The 17,006-nt window shown below is 39.9% G+C and overlaps 2 protein-coding genes across 12 annotated transcripts in view; both read left to right on the top strand.

The window, feature by feature from the left end:
• The window catches only part of SNX29 (sorting nexin 29), a 497,538-nt gene that overhangs the window by 342,016 nt on the left and 138,516 nt on the right, over positions 1 to 17,006 (top strand). For all 11 annotated transcript variants that reach the window (XR_010590846.1, XM_042861636.2, XM_005307585.5 and 8 more), the window contains one exon: positions 8,380 to 8,520. Coding sequence is in view for 10 of the 11 variants with exons in the window: in XM_042861636.2 (XP_042717570.1) it covers positions 8,380 to 8,520 (141 nt within the window). In the remaining variant the exon portion in view is untranslated. The remainder of the gene's footprint in view (positions 1 to 8,379; positions 8,521 to 17,006) is intronic.
• Positions 1 to 17,006, top strand: part of LOC135973815 (uncharacterized) — a 1,510,190-nt gene that overhangs the window by 1,397,950 nt on the left and 95,234 nt on the right. The gene's annotated exons all lie outside the window — the stretch shown is intronic.

Here is a 17,006-nt window from a genome sequence, read left to right as displayed (position 1 = left end):
TTAACCCTTTCTGACCATGAGTTATGTTTTGTATAAGATTTGTTGCAATTATATAATAATAGTAGCAATAATGATTTGCATTGTTATATTTTAATTGGACAATGTCACACCAGGTTATGGTAGGGAAACTAGAAGTTTTTTGGCTTGCATAATAGGCAGGCTGATCACAAATAAATTACTATTTATGCAAAAGAAACAAGAAATCATCACATGCTCCCACACACTGGAAGGGAAAAAAATCAGGAAACCTACCTGAAGCTCATGCAAGAAACCACCCAAACATATCATAGCCACCTAGTACAAAAACAAAAAACTGCAACCAGCTTCACAACATACAGAGACTGACTTAGAACAACGCGTCCTTAGCTCTCGTCCCCTAACGCCCCTACTCTACTTGTGCTACATTGATGACATCTTCATCATCTGGACCCATGGAAAAGAAGCCCTTGAGGAATTCCACCATTTTCAATTTCAATAATTTCCATCCCACCATCAACCTCAGCCTAGATCAATCCACACAAGCGGTCCATTTCCTGGACACTACTGTGCTAATAAGCGATGGTCACATAAATACCACCCTATACCGGAAACCTACTGACCGCTACACTTACCTGCATGCCTCCAGCTTCCATCCAGGACACACCACATGATCCATTGTCTACAGCCAAGCTCTAAGATATAACCACATTTGCTCCAATCCCTCAGATAGAGACAAGCACCTACAAGATATCTATCAAGCATTCTTAAAACTACAATACCCACCTGCTGAAGTGAAAAAACAGATTGACAGAGCCAGACGAGTACCCAGAAGTCACCTCCTACAAGACAGGCCCAACAAAGAAAATAACAGAACACCACTAGCTGTCACCTTCAGCCCCCAACTAAAACCTCTCCAGCGCATCATCAGAGATCTTCAACCTATCCTGAAAGATGATCCTTTACTCTCACAGATCTTGGGAGACAGACCTGTCCTCGCTTACAGACAACCCCCCAACCTAAAGCAAATACTCACCAGCAACCACACATCACTGAACAAAACCACTGACCCAGGAACCTATCCTTGTAACAAAGCCCGATGCCAACTCTGTCCACATATCTATTCAAGTGACATCATCATAGGACCTAATCACATCAGTCATACCATCAGGGGCTCGTTCACCTACACATCTACCAATGTGATATATGCCATCATGTGCCAGCAATGCCCCTCTGCCATTTACATTGGCCAAACCGGACAGTCTCTACGCAAAAGAATTAATGGACACAAATCTGACATCAGGAATCATAATACTCAAAAACCAGTGGGAGAACACTTAAACCTGTCTGGCCATTCAACGACAGACCTGCGGGTGGCTATCTTACAACAGAAAAACTTCAAAAACTGACTCCAACGAGAGACTGCTGAGCTGGAATTGATATGCAAACTAGATACAGTCAACTCAGGATTGAATAAGGACTGGGAATGGCTGAGCCATTACAAACATTGAATCTATCTCCCCTTGTAAGTATTCTCACACTTCTTATCAAACTGTCTGTACTGGGCTATCTTGATTATCACTTCAAAAGTTTTTTTCTCTTACTTAATTGGCCTCTCAGAGTTGGTAAGACAACTCCCACCTGTTCATGCTCTCTGTATGTGTGTATATATATCTCCTCAATATATGTTCCACTCTATATGCATCCGAAGAAGTGGGCTGTAGTCCACGAAAGCTTATGCTCTAATAAATTGGTTAGTCTTTAAGGTGCCACAAGTACTCCTGTTCTTTTCACAACAAAGGTGACCCCACCCGCAACTACCATGCCTCCACTGACAATCATAAGAAAAAAGAATAATCTAATCAGACATGCCACAGTAGATGAAACCAACACTCTTGATCATTAAATTGATAGCTTCAGGAAAAAAAATCGACGGTGGATTCCTTAACAGGAATCACATCTACCACAATCTCCACCACCAAGAGGAGAGTCTAGTCCATGAAATCCAACCCCAAATAGTGAGCAAATCAGCAGACAAAGAGGACATCATCCTAGTCCTCAGCCATGATGACTATGTCAGTGTGGCCAACCGACAACTCTCTGACAGCACCTACTACCAAGAACTCAAAGACCTCACACCACAGTTCTCCTAGGAATTTAGGGATATAATCAAATCCTTCCCCAAACAATTCCAAGAGAAACTATACAACCTCATTCACCACATACCCATTCCAGGGACCTTCTACATGCTTCCTAAAATACACAAACAAGGGAACTCAGGCAGACCCATCATACCTGTCCTTGGCACTCTTACTGAAAGAATATCAGGACTCAGGTAGACCCATCATACCTGTCCATGGCACTCTTACTGAAAGGATATCAGGACTCATAGAAACCATCCTTAAATCACTTACCACACAAAGGGCCAGTTTCCTCCAGGACACAACCGACTGCTTCAGAAACTCTGCAATATTAACAACCTCCCTCAGAACACCATCCTTGCCACCATGCATGTCACCTCCCTATTCACCAATATCCACCACAATGATGAAATTGCTGCCTGCCTCAAATATATATAAGATAATGGACAACACTCAGATATATCCAGCTCAAACACATCGCCAAACTCATCCATTTCATCCTCACCCATAACAGCTTTACATTCAACAATAAACACTTTGTTCAAACTATGGGAACAGCCATGGTAACCCATATAACTTCCAAATATAACATCCTCTTCATGGGCCACTTCGAGGAATAATTTCTGGACAAATGTACTACAAAACCAATCAGATACCTGAGCTACATCGATGATATTTTCATCATCTGGACAGATAACCTAACTTCCCCTCATAGATTTCCACCACAACTTCAGCCACTTCTACCCATCCATCAAACTCTCTCTAGCACTCCATTAAACATGCCCACACCAGCATAAATTTCCTGGACACCACGATCAGCTTCAACAATAGAACCCTACAGACAACTTCTTCTCTTGCACTGGAGCACATCAACTTTGTACTTCCTGCTGTGAGCCACACAAGAATTTGCAATATCAGGACCAAAGCAAAAAGCTTATACTCTAAAAGAAAGCACACAGGAACACATCATCAGTATAAATGCACGCATTATATTAGAATATGATTATGGAATCTTCCGGAGTTTAACAGCGCTTAACATAGTGTGCTGCTTGATTAGAGATTTCTGGGGACAGAATCATTCTGCCCTGAGAAGCAGAATTAAGGGCCATGAACTGACTTTATTATGACAATACTATCACAATAATTTCAATATGCCTCTAAAAACACTGCAGATATATCACCAACTGGCTGTGTGCAAAACAGGATTACAACAACAGTTATTTTAGTCACTTCTCTTCAAATCTTCAGGGCTTCAGTGCTCTTTGAGATTAGAAGATTGTAGATTAATTCTTAGTGTGTATTAATTAGCACCTGTCTTTCAAATGTGGTATATCATGGCCACAAAGGGAGGCTGCCAATCAGCCTTTGCTTGAGATAGTGTTGATGGAAAATACTTCTATACTACAGACAAAAGTGCTAACTTTTTCTTTGATAGACAGATGATAGAATGTTCAAGCAAAAATCATTGCTCTCCAATTAAATAACCATTCTTGGAGAGAGTCTGATTTAATGTGTAAGGGGATCTTGAATTTAAAATTACTTAATGGAGTTAGTTGAGGAAACCGATTATCAGAGGAAAAATAAACATCTGTCAGAAAACCGGTGTGAGCTGGGATACAGAGGGTCTTGGAAGTGATTTTTAAATTGACCAATGAATAAGCCTTAGAGTTTTTAAGCATTCTAAAACATGATTTTAAAATAGCATCTGCAATTTTACAAGTTATCTTTATCTTTTTATTTATTTATTTGTTAGATCAGAAGAGGACGATATGATATGTAATTGTTAAATTGTAGCATTATAGTTTGTTTTTGGCACAAGAACGGACATGAATTTGAACAATGTCAATGAGAAAATGCTGAGTAATTAACTAGAGGATGGCATACTTTGTTGTTTGTGTAGGCCAAGTGCATGGTGCACACAAGGGACTTCTTGCATTCCTAAATTTCCCCATCATAAGCTCCCTGTGTGCCATCTTCCCATCTCTCTCTATTTCAAGGATTCCCAGCACACACACCCTCCAGCTCTTTCCATTATGCAGATATTCTGTATGCCCTTCTTCCCCTATACCAGGGTCTCTTATTCCAGGAGCTCTGTGTACTCTGTCTCCCTATACTTCACCCAAATATTTATTTCTTTTCTTTCCATCTGGCCAATAATCATTTGAGGATGTCAACATTCTAAACTGTATTGGGACAATCAAGAGATAAGGTGGGTAAAATAATATCTTTTATTGGGCCAACTTCTGTTGCTGAAAGACACAAGCTTTCAAGCTACACAGAGCTCTTCTTCAGGGACAATGGGCAGAGCTGAGATGGGGAGTAATGTTATGCTGGAAGATGCTAATGCCCTCATGCATTTCTTTTGATCTATAGACTATTACGGAACTGGTGGAAGTTGATGGGTCTGCTAGCCAGATGTCAGGGACTCCATGTGTCCATCATTTTGCCCTTATAGTTTTCGGACTTTGACCATAATCAACATGGTTCTGCCCATTGATGCTTAGAACATTCCTTGAAATTTTGGAATTGATCAGATGCAGCATTCAAAAGTTATCATGTTACAGCCAAACAGAGAGAAATACCATCAAGTCAAGTGTAGGACCTTGCTGTGTTTGGACAATCATTTTCTTCTCTGTTTTAATAAAACTAAATGTTTAGAGACTAGCAGGGTCAAATTATATATGACTTTGGTCTACGCCCTAGAACAATGGATTATAGTGAAAAAAATGCTTTATAAAAAATGAATGTTAATGTTAGAATTGGTATCTGGATTTTTCTTGTTTATTCTCTCCGTTATCTATGAATGATATCATTCCTGTAGCATAGTGCTTCCTCTCACCAGTACCACAAGGAGTTGCCATTCTCCTGTTGGTCTGATTAAACTTCTGCTAAGATGGGAAGGGCCACTGGACTGGGAATTAGGAGATCTGGTTTCAAATTTGCCACAGGCTTCCTAGGCAAATCACTTATTCTTTCTTTTTGTCTCAGTTTCCCCATCTGTTAAATGTAGATAAAATTCTTCTACTTTAAAGAGGTGCTTGTCTGGTGCGTAGATGCCACACTAATGAAATCATAATAAATATAAACAAATAATCAGGGAAGTGGTTTGGGAGAGGCATGAGTAGACACTAGAAAAGGAATAGTATTCTTGGCAAGATATTGATATTAATGGCTTATATTTGCTGTATGAAGGTTATTGAGAACTGACCGTTTATTTTTTTTAAATTTGGTTCAAATAATTTGTGCTAGTTTCTGTTATATAGAATATTCATTTTTGTTAGATTATTTCATGATATTGAAGACGTTCCTACTTTGCTGGCACAATTTGAGGTCCCCAGTTCCTCAAGGTGGCTGTCGATGTTATCATAGCATCTGTTTTAGGGTTGTTGCTTATTTAATAGTCAGAAATTAGACTGAATTCATAATTAAAGGCCAGCGATGAAATCCTGCCTGCACTGAAGTCAATGGCAAAACTCCCATTGACTTCAGTAGGGTCAGGATTTTAACCCAACATGTACCAGGCTGCTTGATTTGGTGATGTATAGTAGTAAATCAACTATAGAGACATTTTGTTCTCCACCCTTCTATACTCTCGTTTTGTAATTCATTTGCCTAACAGTAGCCATCTGTATGCCTTATGGGCACTAAACTAAAACAAGCTTAACCAATCTTTTTAACATTTAGGGTTTATTTTCTTTGATTTCCCAAGTGAGTTGAGATTAATGGTCTTGAAATAACTTGGCTTCTGAATAGTATTCCCTGTTGAGATAATAAAGCTGTAAATGCTTGTACTAAAGCAGGAACTTTAATATGCCTTTCAGACTCTATTATATGATCGTCAATAAATTCAATATGACACAGGGCTCTTAGTGTCAGTTCTTCACACCTTACAATCTCAAAGAAATCAATATCTATGTTCTTCAAAGAACAAGAAGTAAAATCTTTAACGATGTATACAACAAATGAATCTTTTTTTGCGGTCTTTAAAATATTCAGTTACAGTGTATTAGACTCCTTAATTACTTAACTACAGGTTACACCTTACTAGGTAACATAGAATTGCATGATTCACCAAATTACAATTTTCTCTGTAGTTGAATAGTAAAAATAGGATTTCCATATTAAATAACTACATGAAAATAATTTAGGTATACTTTGTTTTATAAGGAGCCTGAAAAATTCTGAATAATACTTATATATGCCAAAGTAATATATTTTAATTTTATATAGTGATTAAAGAAAGGTGGGGAAAGAGCTGAGGGGATAAAGTCACATTATCTTAATTCCCTATTAAATCTAGTTATCAGAGCTATTTCACTAGCTATTATTTTAAAATTTGTATTGCTCTTTAAATACTTGGCCATGTGGTCTACCTATTTTTAGAGCCCATCACTGTAGTACCTGAGTTCCTATTGACAAATACAATTGCCTGTAGTTTTGTGTGTTCGTATATAATCTAAGTAGACCAAACTCAACAGCTCTGCTTTCTCCAGCAGAATCTACCATCATAATTATGAAGAGCAAGTGAAGTGTTGTACCATGGTAACCATTACAAGCTTGCATTTAACAAGTTATCACACAATACTATGATTACTGCCTGTACTATAGTACACAGTACCATAGTAACTCAAATACTATTTGTGTGGTAGCTGTTAGAAATATTGCATTTTAATTGTGATCATTGTATTGTTTGAATTCTTGGACTTTTGTCCATTATCTGTTTATAGTTATGACAGGTTTGGGGTTGGGAACCTTGTTTCCCTTAGGAGACCATGGCACCATGTATGAAATACTATGCTAAATAGTTTTGTGAAGTCTATATTCATCTCTTGACTTTTTCACTATTACTGTAAAAGTGATTATCTTCTGTAATACTTTAAAAAATTGCCATGAAATGTTTAAATGTTCGTACTGAAAGTTAGACACCTAAATAAAATAATTAGATCCTCAGCACTGTTGAAAATCAGGCCAGTTATATAGGTATCTGAATGTGGATTTGGATATTTAATTTTAGTCTCCTGAGTTTGAATATTTTTGCTTTGGCTTTTTTCTTGCTTATTCCTGTTTCCTCTGTTTTCTTTTTGATCATTGTGTGTCTGATGACCATTAGCACTACTTTTTTCAGATGATCATCATCTCAGTAATCTGGAAACTTCTAAAAATGCTGTTGAAGAAATATGGCAGTTTTGCCTCATCAATTCTAATCTGCTCTAGCATATTATGTAAACTGCGGAAGTCATTAATACTAGAAAGTTTGGGGTGGGAAGAATAGGGCACAGGTGCTGCAGAGGGAAGCAATGGAAACATAGCTCCGCAAGGAAGCTGTGGGTAGGAAAGCAAGAAGTCACACCGAAGAGGACACTAGTCCCAAATGCCCTCAGTCATGGTGTTGGGTCCTGAGATCATTGTGGAGTTTCTGAGTTTTAGAGCCATGCCTTGCCTGATCCCTCCATAAAATTAAAACCCCTTTTCCCAATAGAGAACATAGTTCTAGAGCCATTAATTAATTCTCAGAGTTTTGTGAGCATGTTTTCCTTCTCTATGGGTTTTCCCTCAGGGAGGAGAACATTTAGCACATTATTGGTAGTACCCTCATGAAAGTAATTGAGCTGTGGCAAAAACATTCAGTATGTGAAATTATACTACACGTCCTGTACAAAAAAATAAAAAGAGAGAGAAAACTGCTTCTATTTTCCAAATAATAAGATTTCAGTAGTTTATACTCCAGTATTTTATAATACATTTTGATTTCTTAAAAAAACCCATTCATTCGTGAAGGATGTGGTTTGCTTCAGCATAATGATGATGAGTAAATAAAGTTTGTGACTTAAGAATTATGACTAGAAATTCATGTGTGAAGTTGGAAAACTATTAAATGTACATAAATCAATGTAAATTATATCAGATTAATTTTTTCTTTGTGCACTGGTCAGTAGAACCTGCTGAAAACCATGGCAACAGAAAGCATTAGCAGCTATCTTACCACAAAATTGCAGCCCTGTCTTGTAATAATGAGCAAGTTAATGTATGTCACCACTGAATCCAATAAAAGAGAATTAGATTAATGACCTGTTGAATAGACATATCTACACTTGATGACTGTTTGCAGTTGGATGTAGTTGTAGGTAAATAGTCCTAAAACTACTGAGAGTGTTATGTCATAAAGGTGAAGGTAGTTGACAAACAGTACTTTTAACAAAGAGAGACAAAATGAATGTAATGATTGCCTTTAAAATTGATCTTTTCTTGTCTATACTTGCAGGTATATATCAGAATAAAAGATGATGAATGGAATGTTTATCGAAGATATGCAGAATTCAGAAGCTTGCATCACAAGCTACAGAATAAATACCACCAAGTAAGGACCCTTAATTTCCCACCCAAAAAAGCCATTGGAAACAAGGTAAAGGAAAGCGTATTCTCAACATTTATTAATATTGTGAAATTAAATACTGAATGCATTAAAGTGAAAGTTATAATCAGAAATTTAATCCTAACAAAATAGAACACGAATGCAGGTGAATATATCAATTATATTTGATGTAGCTGTGAGTGATGTATCTCATGAAATGCACAATACAAACCATAATTTTCCCAGTTGAGAAACGAGGAACAAATCATAGGGCATAGTGAATTGAATACTTGATCTATATATTCCTTTTAGTTATTTAATGCAAACAATGCTTCATAATTAACCTTTTAATGTGTTAAACTAATTCCTCATTTAAGATGATTAGTAAAAACAAGCAATGATTTCTGTTGCTTACAAATCTATGCAGGTGATAAGAGTAGGTTTTCAGAGACATATGTCTAAAAGGTATTGTATATTTAGGAGGTTTTCAGGTACAGTATGTGCAATTAAATATTTCAATGTATAAAAGAAATGATGGTGGGGTCTTTAATCTATATTTTAACCAAGGTTTGATATACAAGTCTGTGCAGAAAATCTGAACTAAATCAAATACTGGTAACTTTACAATTAGTCGTTCCTGTTAATTTATTCATCTGTAATAGGACTTAAATTAATCAATTTCTCAGTAGTCTCAGAAGTTATACCGAGTAAATTATTTACAGATAGAAAATTCAGATTGCATTATTCAGTCAATGTGGTCTCTAGTTGTTTTGTTTTTAACTATTCGATGTTTGCTGATGCCATTTGGAGGGATACAGAAATAAAACACAAGATTCTGGTAAATGGATTAAAAATCAAGGTTGAATTTTATTGAAATGTCTCAAGCTTCAGTTATGGCCAACAGCTAGTAATGCACGTAGTCCTAATAAGCAATAGCCACAAGGATACCTATCAGATGTTTTCAACAATGGTATGATGAAGCAGACAGGACACAACTCCCAAACCATACCAATGTCGAGGTGGAAGATGTACTTTTGTGAAGGGATCTATACATAAGACCTGTACGTAAGTCGCGCATCCCTTAAGGTCCTTAGCACAGATGTTTCCTGACCCGAGTCCAAGATTTAAGAAAGGAGGCCAAGACAATCAACTGTTAGAACAAGAGACTCCTGTCTATCAAGTGAAGTTAATAACAAATGTCCTAGGCAATGTGGACCCAAGTACAGTATTTGCAGTGACTTTATCATAGAATCATAGACTTTAAGGTCAGAAGGGACCATTATGATCGTCTAGTCTGACCTCCTGCACAACACAGGCCACAGAATCTCACCCACCCAATCCTGTATCAAACCCCTAACCTATGTCTGAGCTACTGAAGTCCTCAAATCGTGGTTTAAAGATTTCAAGCTGCAGAGAATCCTCCAGCAAGTGACCCCTGCCCCACGCTGCAGAGGGAGGCGAAAAACCCCCAGGGCCTCTGCCAATCTGCCCTGGAGGACAATTCCTTCCCGACCCCGAATATGGCGATCAGCTAAACCCTGAGCATGTGGGCAGGACTCACCAGCCAGACACCCAGGAAAGAATTCTCTGTCGTAACTCAGATCCCACCCCATCTAACAGCCCATTGAGCATATTTAGCGCTAATAGTCAAAGATCAATTAATTGCCAAAGTTAGGCTATCCCATCATACCATCCCCTCCATAAACTTATCATGCTTAGTCTTGAAGCCAGATATGTCTTTTGCCCCCACTGCTTCCCTTGAAAGGCTGTTCCAGAACTTCACTCCTCTAATGGTTAGAAACCTTCACCTAATTTCAAGTCTAAACTTCCTGATGGCCAGTTTATATCCATTTGTTCTTGTGTCCACATTGGTACTGAGCTTAAATAATTCCTCTCCCTCCCTGGTATTTATCCCTCTAATATATTTATAGAGAGCAATCATATCTCCTCTCAGCCTTTTTTGGTTAGGCTAAACAAGCCAAGCTCTTTGAGTCTCCTTTCATAAGACAGGTTTTCCATTTCTCGGCTCATCCTAGTAGCCCTTCTCTGTACCTGTTCCAGTTTGAATTCATCCTTCTTAAACATGGGAGACCAGAACTGCGCACAGTATTCCAGATGAGGTCTCACCAGTGCCTTGTATAACGGTTCTAACATCTCCTTATCTCTACTGGAAATACCTCGCCTGATGCATCCCAAGACCGCATTAGCTTTTTTCATGGCCATATCACATTGACGGCTCATAGTCATCCTGTGATCAACCAATACTCCGAGGTCCTTCTCCTCCTCTGTTACGTCCAACTGATGCGTCCCCAGCTTATAACAGAAATTCTTGTTATTAATCCCTAAATGCATGACCTTGCACTTTTCACTGTTAAATTTCATCCTATTCTATTACTCCAGTTTACAAGGTCATCCAGATCTTCCTGTATGATATCCTGGTCCTTCTCTGTATTGGCAATACCTCCCAGCTTTGTGTCATCCGCAGACTTTATTAGCACATTCCCACAAGACAGGCCCAGAAGAGAAACCAACAGAACTCCACTGGCCATCACCTACAGTCCTCAGCTTAAACCTCTCCAACGCATCATCAGTGATCTACAACCCATCCTGGACAATGATCCCTCACTTTCACAGACCTTGGGAGGCAAGCCAGTCCTCACCCACAGACAACCTGCCAACCTTAAGCATATTCTCACCAGCAACCACGCACCGCACCATAACAAGTCTAACTCAGGAACCAACCCATGCAACAAACCTCGATGCCAACTCTGCCCACATATCTACACCAGCAACACCATCACAGGACCTAACCAGATCAGCTACAACATCACCGGCTCATTCACTTGCACGTCCACCAACGTTATATATGCCATCATATGCCAGCAATGCCCCTCTGCTATGTACATTGGCCAAACTGGACAGTCACTACGCAAGAGGATAAATGGACACAAGTCAGATATCAGGAATGGCAATATACAAAAACCTGTAAGAGAACACTTCAATCTCCCTGGCCACACAATAGCAGATGTAAAGGTAGCCATCTTACAGCAAAAAAACCTTCAGGACCAGACTCCAAAGAGAAACTGCTGAGCTCCAGTTCATTTGCAAATTTGACACCATCAGATCAGGATTAAACAAAGACTGTGAATGGCTATCCAACTACAGAAGCAGTTTCTCCTCCCTTGGTGTTCACACCTCAAAACTGCTAGCAGAGCACCTCACCCTCCCGGATTGAACTAACCTCGTTATCTCCATACTGATTTATACCTGCCTCTGGAGATTTCCATTACTTGCATCTGAAGAAGTGAGGTTCTTACCCACGAAAGCTTATGCTCCCAATACTTCTGTTAGTCTCAAAGGTGCCACAGGACCCTCTGTTGCTTTTTACAGTTATCAATATAGTCATCATTCTAAATTTATAATTTTCCTGTCTAGTGGTGATTGTTCTTTGATCTCTTTTCTTTTTGGCAGAGTAAGATATCATTGCTTCTCTTAAGTACACTGATTGTTGCCCAGAGCAGATCTGGAGAATTCTTAAAACGTACTTTATTATCACAGACAGATTGAGTGTTAGAGGTTAGATATTCAGCAAGGTCAAGAGTCTGATGGGCATATTTTAATAATAGCATATCTTATGGATGCAAAGTTATTCTAATAGCCACTACACTGGTGCATGATCATCTGTTTTGATGCCAATTTGTTAATGTTTAACTGTGTAAAATTGAAGGAAAATAATAATAACTGATTAGTTAAAAAAGATTGATGGAAATAAGAAAAGCATATTTCCTTGTTCTATAGGCTTAGGAAATGCTAACTGCTGGGTGGGCTGTTCACATCAAATATTTTCTCTATGCTCAGTTGCAGCTTCAGTAGAGATAGAGGGAATGAACTGCAGTTGTCTGTCTAGTGTTGATCAAGCAATTACCAAAATATTTTGATTAATCCCATGCTCATGAAACATTTTTGCATAAAATGTACAGGGCACAACATTAGTTCAGGAACAGTACATAAGAACAATACAATATATTTCCTGTAATTAGAGACATGCATAATTTTAATAGTAACTGTTGGGGAGGAGAATTATTTTCTTTTTCTAGAGTCAAAAGATGAAAGCCACATTGAGCTAACCCAGTAAAATATTTGTTTTACATCACATTTTGATATATCTCCTGTAGTAGACCATTGAGCTTTAGTATCAACAGTTATCAGGGCTTTTATCTTTTTTGCATTCATGCACGTGTTATACCATTAGCCCTTCGTCAATTATCTTCAAGGAAATGTTAAACCTATCCTACTGCACAGATAGAATGATGGAAAAAGAAAGCAAAAATATTAAGCAAAATATTTACCAGTGGATACCTGTTCCTTTATATATTGTCCTCCTTAAACCATCTATTTTACCATAATACCAGCATATTTGCCAATAATGTAATCTGTTGTAGCTGTGATAGATATCTACCTTGGAAGGATGAATGCAGTTGTTGTGCATTTATGATATTAAGTAATTTAAAACAGCATGAAAACAAATAAGAGAAGATGGTTTATATTTTTTCCAGAATCTTTAGTGGGCACTAACATTTCAATGGATGTGGATCCTGAAAGTTCAAAAATGGCAGGGTCCAAATAAACTCTCCACCACCTCTCTCCAAGACTGAGCAGCTGGGCTTGCTAGGGAACAGGGACTGAGAAGTCATGCACATACCCTAGGATGCAAAGTAGCAGTGATGCTTCTCTACAGCTGATTGTGCAGCTTAGGTATTGCAATAGGTCCCCACTGCTTCAGTGTCCATGCTCCACAGAGCTAGTATTGGATTCAGTAGCTCTGCCCCTACCTGGCTTACTGCCAAACCCTGCCTTGTGGGGGAAGGAGGGATTTCCCTCCTTCCTTCCTCCCTGTGCACACTGGCTTCTGATTTCAAGCTACATATCCATGTACTAGTTTCACAGATCCTATTTCACTGCCTCTCAAGGCTGATTCCCCGCTCTGGCATTTTGAGTGCAGAAGGTGGGGTCCCGCAAGGATTCTAAAACTAATACTGGCCACTCCAGGCTGGTATTAAACTCCCAAGGTTACAGCTTTTCTCTGACCTTGGATGGGTAGATGCTGCCACCACCCAATTGCAAAAAAAACCCAACCCTTTGAGAACCCAGGAAGGAGCACTTGGGAATTCCTTCCTGTAGGGTACCCTCAAGCACCTTCACCCCCCCCCTCCAGGGAAGAGCTGATAAAGAAAATCAGCTGTTGCCACTAGCTAATTAAACAACATGTGCACAAACCTCTTAGGGCATCAAAAATAAAATCCTGTTCTTAAAAAAGGTAAATTTTATTAAACACAAAAAGAAGGAAAATACATCTGGAACTTAGGCTTTTGCTAGATTTTAAAAACCCACTTACAAAAATTAAACATCAAGAATAACCTTCTTGAGGACCAGCTTAATGGTTACAAGCAAAACAAAAGCATTTGGGGGTTAGCATAGAGGAGTCCAAAAGCTAATAAAAAATAAAAGAAATAACCCTTATTGCGTCTTCCTACACATTCCCTGATTTACTTACATATCTGGGGTTTCAGATAAGCAATTCCTACCTGGCTTAAAGCTTCCTACAGCATAGTTCAGCCCTGTTCCTGTTCTGCGTCTCCTCTCTCCGGAGAACAACAACAGAGAGACAAAGAGGAGTCTTGTTTCAATTTTAAAAAGTTCTAGCCTTCCCATTGGCTCTTTTGGCCAGGTGCCAACTCACTTCCTTTTACCTATGCATGCCGTCAGACTTTTTAACCCTTTACAGGTAAAGCAAGTAGAGAACGGCTACCAAGAGGGATTTTATAGCTAACTCCTGGCTGGGTGTCCATAAAAGGGAGCTATCCCTCCACCCCCTTCATTTATCACACTGCCTCTGCAGTGATAACATTTCCACTGGGTCTGGATCCTCCAGGGCCATGAAGAAGGAATCATTATTAGCTTCTGGGTGAGAGTCCAATGGAAATCATATGTGAGAAATACAGTAGCATAAATTTATAGACTTGTTAACTTATTTGTCTTCACAGAGGATACATTCAAATTAACAAGGTGGGGGCAAATCACGGGGTCACCAGGGTGATGCTCTGGAACTACTCCCTACGAAGCCAGTCAGGACTCTGGGGGAGCTTCCTCCTCTCTCTGAGCAGACTGTCTCCAGGGGAAGAAGCTTCCACAGCTTCAACCTTCCTGGGTCTGACCTTGGAGCATTCAGCATCCCCTTCCACACCGTGCGCTTCCTGCAGCGTGTCCGCCTGGGCGGGGCTCCTGGAAAAGCCAGAGGGCCCTGCACCCCAACTCCGCAGTCAGACGTGACTGTCAGCCAGATGGTAAAACAGAAAGTTTATTAGTCGACAGGAACACAGCATAGGGCAGAACTCGTTAGCACAGAAATCAGTGACTTTCAGCCAAGTCCATCTTTGGGGGAGCCCAGAGCCAAGACTGACTCGCTTCCAGCTGCCTGGCCCCTGCCCTGCCCGTTGCTCCTCCTCGCTTCCCGGGCCAGAGTCACCTGGTCGCATTCCTCTCCTGGGTCTCAGGTTACAAAGGGGCGGCCATAGCATTCCTGCAGGCAGCTGGAGCAGTTTCCGCACAAGTCACACACAGCATCCATGCAAAACATTAGGACATACACAACATAACAAGGGAAAATTCCCACTTCATCACAGGGCATGCATAGAGTTTTACACCTAGATGGCTTGTTTAGCACCCACAAACATATTCAAGTCTTGCATCTTGGAGACTGAGAGTAATTATAAACGCATTTGGCCATTTCATAAATTTGTACTCTAAATAATGTTTATCTCAAAATAAAATTAATTAGTAATGTAGTGAATTACTAGCAAGGGCTGAATAAAGCTGTCCTGGTGCCAACAGAAATTTGAATGAGCACAGCTAGGTGTTTTAAGGGAAGGTCACCTTGGTAAGGCCTTAGTTACAGGAATATTGAGTTGTTTCCAAGGATCTTAGGGTGAGGAGCACTGCACAGATCTATAATGTGTATACAGTATTTACCTGACCAAGATAAAGACATGAGTTAATGTACTTACTTATCAGGGAACAGACTACTTCACTGAAAGTCCATCTGGCAGCATTTTGTCCTTTCCATGAATTAGAAGAAGGTAAAATACATCTGTGTTAAGCTTCTAATGGTTAGTTTTGTAGTAGAAATTATACATATTAATACTCTTACTTTAAAAAAAAAAAGACATGATTTGTGTGATGGAATATCATCCTGGTCAGGGCTGGCTCCAGGCACCAGCGAAGGAAGCAGGTGTCTGGGGTGGCCAATAGAAAGGGGCGGCACTTCGTCCGTTATTGGGGCAGCATGTCCGGGTCTTCGGCGGCACTTCGGTGGCTGCTCCAGCGCTCCGGTTTAGTCTTCGGCGGCGAGTCCTTCACTCCGTCTCTTCCTCTTTGGCGGCACTTCAGCGGGAGCTCAATCAGGTTTTCCTTTTTTTTTCCTGCTGCTTGGGGCGGCAAAAAAGCTGGAGCCGGCCCTGATCCTGGTTTTCATTAAATTATGGAAAGCTTCTTGTGAGCTTTTTGAATCTTCCATTCTCAGTTACCTTACATAAAACATTATTATTTCTAAGTTACAATTTCAGCTCATAAAATCAGTAGCTTACAAAAATTAACAAGTGAGCCAACTATTCACTACTAATTTTTATACAAATTCGATATTCATCCAACACTTTCGCTGATGTCTACATATCTACCTTAATGATATGTAGACCCACTGTCATTTTCCCTACTCTCATATCAGATCCTATAAAGTTTTACACTGATTTACAATGAGAAAATGACTATCAATTGCTCTAGGATGCTGGGTCAGAGCCTGAGAACAGGTTATAGTGCTGAGGTGATATCATGGTATCCGCCAGCCAGTGGCGGGTTTGGTATTATTGGTCAGTTGTGGTATCTCTGTCTCTGTGCCACCTGTATAGCATCATCTTACCTGCTGCACCTCCTGCTGTATTCTACAGAACTCCCCATCATCACACATTTGTTTATTTCCACAGAATAGTGTATAGTAGTATTCCTGCCATTTAGATTCAGTTGTCTGTGCACTTATGCAGTGTGGATCGCCTTTAAGGTTATTGCACCTTTTTTGTGTGGGCTTAGACTTTTTGTGCAGTAGAATGGGTTATACTGTTTAGATAATAATTCTATAAACATAAGTAGAGCCCTGCGCGGATACAAAATTTGTATCCACATCCGATCTGCAAAAATTGTCTGCAGACATCCATAGATGCAGATATCCGTGGATTTGCAGGGCACAGCAGTGACACAGGGCTGTGCCAACGCCCCCCCCCCCAATGTCCCCCACTTCTCCTCAGAGATCTCCTACCCTGCCGCTTGTCCTCCTCCCCTGCCATACCTCCTTCCCTGTCCCGGGCAGGGAAGCTACAATCCTGGGCCCTCATTTGCAGTGCCGCCCTCCCAGTGGGGGACTCAGACACCCCTACGCAGCAGTGGCGGCTCTAACGCATGCAGCGCTTGGCTCACTGCACAGTCCCACT

This window comes from Chrysemys picta, chromosome 10, assembly GCF_011386835.1.
Source record: "Chrysemys picta bellii isolate R12L10 chromosome 10, ASM1138683v2, whole genome shotgun sequence".
NCBI classification, from domain to species: Eukaryota; Metazoa; Chordata; order Testudines; family Emydidae; genus Chrysemys; species Chrysemys picta.
The sequence above is the reverse complement of the archived record's forward strand: the minus strand, read 5'-3'. Positions and strand labels throughout refer to the sequence as shown.